The following is a 5,840-nucleotide window of genomic DNA, read 5'->3' on the forward strand; positions in this document are numbered from 1 at the left end:
CCAAGTGCTTCATCAATGTCTGTAGCACTAGTTGAGCTTGATATCCCAACAATACTCTCGCCATCTCTTGCAGACATCTTCTATATAATAAAAAAGCTCAAACATGATCAGTTTAAGTAGTTCAAGTAGTAGTAATTGTCATTGTAGAAGATGAAGAAGAAGAAGAAAAAGCCTTCCTCCTCCTCCTCCTCCTTCTTCTTCTTTACATGCATGAAGAAGAAAAACAAGAAGAAGTGGTCTTCCTCTGTCTCCTCCTCTTCTAGTTAGTAGAAGAAGCAGAGGAGGTCTTTGTAGTTACTAGACCTCCTCTAGAAACTACAAAGACCTCCTCCTCTTCTTCTACTAGAAACTACAAAGACCTCCTCTAGAAACTACAAAGACCTTCTCCTTTTCTTCTTCTTTTTCACATGCATGTGAAGAAGCTAAGGAAGAAGAAGGCGAAATTAGTTTTTGTCTTCCTTCTCCTCTTACATACGATTCTCATGCATGCTTATGCATGAGAAGAAGAGATAAAGATGTTCTCTTCCTCTTCCTATTCCTCCTTTTTGCTTCTCATGCATGCTTATGCAAAGAAGAAAAGGACGGGGAGGAAGGCCTCGTCCTATTTTCTTCTTTTGCATGTGAAGAAGATGAGGAAGAAGAAGGTGAAATTGGTTTTTTTCTTCCTCCTCCTCTTATATATGCTTCTCATGCATGCTTATGCAAAGAAGAAGAAGAAGAAGAAGCTCTTCTCTACCTCTTCCTCTTCGTCTTCTTCTACCTTGCAAATGTATGCTTTGTGATGTAGAAGAGAGAGAGGGACCATTCTTCTTCTTTGCCCCCGGCCCTTAACCCCTCCCTCCCTAGATCTTGCCCTTCTTTTAGTGTTTACAACAGATGGCAACACTGCCATCAAGGATTAGTAAATTTGGAGAAGTATTAAAAGCACACATTAACATATGATAGATACAATAGTCTCACTATAACTCCGCCTATTTTTCAGTTATTATAAGGTATGGACTTTAGGACCCTTCGTGTTTTGAACTAATTCAATCCCTTCTCTGCGTCTCTGGCGATGGCGGGTAACACGACCCTCAGGCCTCCTCTTCCTCACAACAATGATCTGGTGGGTCGGGAACCCCCCTTGAAGAGGCCGCGGTATTTTCTTCGTGGTGATCCCATCGCGGGGGCTGCCCACTCTGGTCCTGGTGTAAGTTCTCTCGGTGATGACGGCTATGGTGTGGGTGCTGCACAAGGTCCTGGCTATGGTCGCATGGGCACTCAGCCTTTTCCAAGCTCTGTTTATGGCCGCTCTTTTACTGATGATGCTTACCTGGGCAGCGTGGATGCCATAGCTTGGCCCCTTGGCCTCGGCATGGAAGAGAAGATGCCCTCTGCACCAACATCTGCCACAGCTTTCATTGACAGGCATCTTTCTAAACCTGAGCCCTTACAGTTGCCGGACATTTCTCTAGGGTTTGGGCAGAATTAAACGCTTGCTGCCATCAAGTTAAGAACCGAGATCCAAGCTCCCATCCTCACGGCCGCAGAGTCCCGGTCAAAGACAAAGCTCTGCAAGCATTTTATTGTAGGGGACTGCAAATTCAAGGAGAGTTGCAATTTTGCTCACAGTATAGAAGAGCTCAAGAAGCAGCCTGATGAAGGAGATGATGCTTGAAAAGCCCTCGTGGACAAGTATCGGTCCAAGGTCGAGGCAGAGAAACTTCCTACTACTGGTTTAACCAAGCTTCATGCTTTGACTCCCACCATCGCTGCAGGATCGAAGCTTGAGGGTAAGGAAAATCCCCCTCAATCAATGAAGACAAAACTGTGCAAGCATTTCCTAGCAGGGGTTTGCAAGTATAAGGAGAACTGCACTTTTGCCCACAGCGTAGAAGAGCTTAAGCCCCCTGCTGAAGGGAAGGATGCCGTCGCAATGACGTTTCCTGCAGTTTCCATGGCTTCGTCTTCAAAGGACACTTCCACAGTTCCACCTATCAGTGTTTCTGGCCACACGAATGATCAAAAAGTTGGGGAGGTACATGAAGCTGAGGACAAAAAGGCGGGATTTCTTAAGACCAGACTCTGCAAGTATTTTCAGGCAGGTCAATGCATATACAAAGACAAGTGTAACTTCTCCCACGGCCTGGAGGAGCTTAGAAAGCATTCTGATCAAGGTGTCACTTCCATAGGGGCCATAGCTAGTACAGAACTGCTAGCTGCCCTGCCTGCACAAACTGTACCACCGCCTGATGGAAAAAAGGTGGAGGGGTTTACAGAGAGAGCTGGAAGTAAGCTTGATTTGCATGGATTATACAAAGCCAAGCCCTGCAAATTCTTTCTGGAAGGTACCTGCCATTTTGGAGACACATGCAACTTTCTTCATGGTGGCAATGGGGAAACGCTTTTGACCGATGGCAGTGGTTCCTCTCAACCAGGTGTACCTGACAAGCCTCCTGTCTTCAAGGCCACCTATAAGACTCGTCTTTGCACCAGGTGGGAGAAGGGTGAGCCATGTATCTTGGGGAGAAAATGCCACTTTGCCCATGGCATTGAAGGTACTTTAGCCAACTTAACATCGTGTCACATGTATATGCAATCCTTAACAGTTATATATCTTGCATATGTAGTGGGTATTGAAAAAGAATACATTTTTTTTTTTGCAGGGAGAGGTGGCTTTCTTTTGCTTTACTGGGTCTTTTGAGGGATTGTTAAGAGGTTTTTTTAACAGCTCTTTTGGTGGCTTGTACTGCAGAGTTGCGACATGGACCTGGCCTGAGCATTGCTGGCAGTCACAACTCTGACCATACAGCTTTTGAGTTGAAAGCACGCTCTGAAAGCAAAGAAGTGGGCTTTTCTTCTATTCTTCCATACTCATATGAAATTACTGATACAAACTGGAGGCCATTTCTGATTGCTGCTGAGGAAGCATGGAATGGGTTTGGAAGGGATTTGGGTTCAAGAATCGAAAGGGTGCTGGATGTTGAAGGTTCTGAAGTGAGATATGGGAGGGGGTGGAATCAGAGCTACGGTCAGCTTGAGCAAGCAAATTCTTGGACATCTATGTCTCCTCTTGGAGGGGCAAACTCAGGGTTAACATCTAATGTCTTTGCAAATCTGCCTCCATGGCAAACAAGGTAGGCGGGTTTTGACAACATTCCATCTTCGTCTATGTTGCTTTTTTGCAGAACTGTATCAACTAAGGGGAGGTTTGTATTGATAGGTGTAGTTAATCATTTCATCTCGAGATGGTTCGACTTTTCCAATAAATGATAGTGTCATGTCAAACTGTGAAGCCTCTCTCTCTCTCTCTCTCTCTCTCTCTCGGAGTCCCCCCATGGTGACCCCCCCTCCGTCATTCCTGGCTTTCAACTTTTTGAATTTTTCCCCTGCTGCATCTTCCCCCCTTTCAATTTTAGCCCTGCATCGTTTTTTCTCCTTGAAATCAAACAGAAAATTAGGGAAAAGTCAGGCAACCCCCTAGAAGAAGTTGGATTGGCAACAAAAAACTCAGAAAAACAAGAAAATCAACTCTCTCTCTCTGGCCTGCAAAATCACAGGAGCAATCTGATGTGATTTTATCCTGGGTACTCTCTTACCTGCACCCTTTCATTTTATTTTATATTCTCTCTCTCTCTCTCTCTCTCTCTCTCTCTCTCTCACACACACACACACACACACACACACACACATTATTTTGCCTCTTCCCCCCCACCCCCCCTCTGCAATTCTTCATTCCCACTCTGATTTTCTCTCAAATTTGGCCTGCAAAAAAACCCCAAAAAGTCAGAATAAAAAAACAATATATTTTTTCCCCTACATTTTCTTCTTCTTCTTCTTCCTTCTCTCTCTCTCTCTCTCTCTCTCTCTCTCTTACCTCCTGTGGGAAGTGTCACAGAGAACCCATGGCCACCTCGCCTCCCCCAAAAGAGGTGGGCTATTTTCCATAGTGATATAAGAACTGGACGCCTGTGTCAAGAATGAGCCTAAGGGCTGGCCCAAAACAATGCAACCCAAACGCAGATTGACCTGGATGCCATACACAAAAGTTGGAAAACTGAAATGCATATGCACATGCAGACAGAATTACAAAAGATGAATGATGCGAATCGTGATGCGTGCATGCGTGAGGACAGAAACGGATGTAATGCAGGCAGCTTGGAAGGCTGAACATAAATGCTCGCACATGAGGTCGAACAGCTGAAAGGGAGGAGACCAAAAAGGATATGCAGGAAGATATTGCAAGAACCGCTGGTTGTGAAGAAGCAAAAATCAGCCCTAGTAGCGTCACATAATGCAGGGATGAATGCGACACCAAGGAAGAAACTGTTGGAAACAGAAAGTTGTCAATGTGAGGATGACAAGGTTTCTGAAAGGCGCTAAACAACCCAAAGCTGATGCGATCGCGTTATGCGCACCTGATAGAGAGCTCAGACGACATAGCATAGGGAGACAGGGCCAGCCCATACAAGATGTTGCCCAAAGATCCATCACTGATTTCTTCCATCAGCTCACACACGTACACGGGCCATATTCACGTCCCAGAGGAGTCCTAAGTGGGCAAGCCTACTTCATCCTATGTGCCAGGTTCCCCCGATCCAGGATCTCCACCACACAAAGACAAATCCATGAGATTCTCCCACGACTTGCATCTAGCATACAAAACCAATTTGTGTTTATACCATGCATTTGCTTCTAAAAATGTCGGTATACTATGCGAGTTATTTTATATATATATATATATATATATATATATATATGATGTTGTACTTCCAAAAATGTAGGTATACTATGCAAGTAGTTACAACATCATATCTATTATGTATAAGAATTATGTTGAAAATTAGACATTAGCTACTACAATACTTCAAATATTTTAGATACCTAGTAAACAACCATGTGGGGTGTTCACTTCGATCAACTGAGCGACTCACTTGTGGGGCTCATCTTGGTTGATCTTGGTCTAGTACTCTTTTGAGCAACATTTAATTAGGAAATGTTCTTGCAAGAAAATATATCTCATGATTAACAATTAATAAAGAGAACATTTTGATGATAGACAAAATCAAAGAAAATTTTATTCATTGTTTACCCTCATGGAATTTTGATTTAATTACAATTTGTATTGGAATTTTGATTTGAATCAATAGAATCCATGATTATACAATATAATCAGAGATTGAATTGTTTAATATTAATGAATTTGGCTTTGAGGAACAAACCTTGGCTTGAATCCGTTTAGTTCTTCGTGCTTTGACTTGGAAAATGATGTTGGATTTGAGTGGTATTCATAGATTTTGGGCTCTTGGAAAAGGAAATTAAACAATGGAATGGCTTGAATGTATATGGCTCAAAATCACGTGTAGGAATGTGCAAAAGTTAGGATTCGGGTGACCTATAATCAACTTTTCATGTGAAGGGCTCATATGACATCTAGTGATCCTTCATGTGTCATACCTAGTGTCACCACATTAAACTTTAGGTCTACTAGGGGAATAAATTGATGAACCTTGTATCATTGGTCAAGAATAATCATCCATGCAAGTGTGAGGAAGTGTTGTGGGATTGAGAAGGCAACTTTTCTCTTTGAATGGGCTTCAAAGAGTGTCAACGGTTTTATGATGGTAAAAATGGTAAGAAAATGTAAAAAAAGTTGAATATTTAGGAAGTGATTCGGAATAGATTAGGATGATTAGAAAAATCAATAGGATAATATTTTGAAAAGGATTTAATGCAAAATTAATTATTTTTGAAATATTTAAAAATAAAATAAAAAATAATGATGGATGTTGAAGGGTATGTATTATTAGGGTATGTTAAATATGTGGAATAGAAGAAATTTCAATATACTTGGATTAAAA

At 42.2% G+C, this 5,840-nt stretch overlaps 2 protein-coding genes across 2 annotated transcripts; both read left to right on the plus strand.

Annotated features, from left to right (window-relative positions):
* Positions 1-1,054: 1,054 nt before the first annotated feature.
* Positions 1,055-1,471, plus strand: LOC147625822 (uncharacterized). The gene has a single exon (XM_086817396.1). It carries the CDS (start codon positions 1,055-1,057, stop codon positions 1,469-1,471), a length of 417 nt encoding a protein of 138 aa, XP_086673522.1.
* Positions 1,472-1,795: 324 nt separating this feature from the next.
* Positions 1,796-5,054, plus strand: LOC147625823 (zinc finger CCCH domain-containing protein 56-like). Its single transcript, XM_086817395.1, has 2 exons — positions 1,796-2,537; positions 2,735-5,054. The coding sequence occupies exons 1-2, from the start codon at positions 1,796-1,798 to the stop codon at positions 3,118-3,120; spliced, it is 1,128 nt and encodes a 375-aa protein (XP_086673521.1). The 3' UTR covers positions 3,121-5,054.
* The last annotated feature ends 786 nt before the right edge of the window (positions 5,055-5,840 follow it).

This window comes from Cibotium barometz, chromosome 23, assembly GCF_041138505.1.
Source record: "Cibotium barometz isolate CiBa-2024 chromosome 23, ASM4113850v1, whole genome shotgun sequence".
In the NCBI taxonomy this organism is placed as follows: Eukaryota; Viridiplantae; Streptophyta; class Polypodiopsida; order Cyatheales; family Cibotiaceae; genus Cibotium; species Cibotium barometz.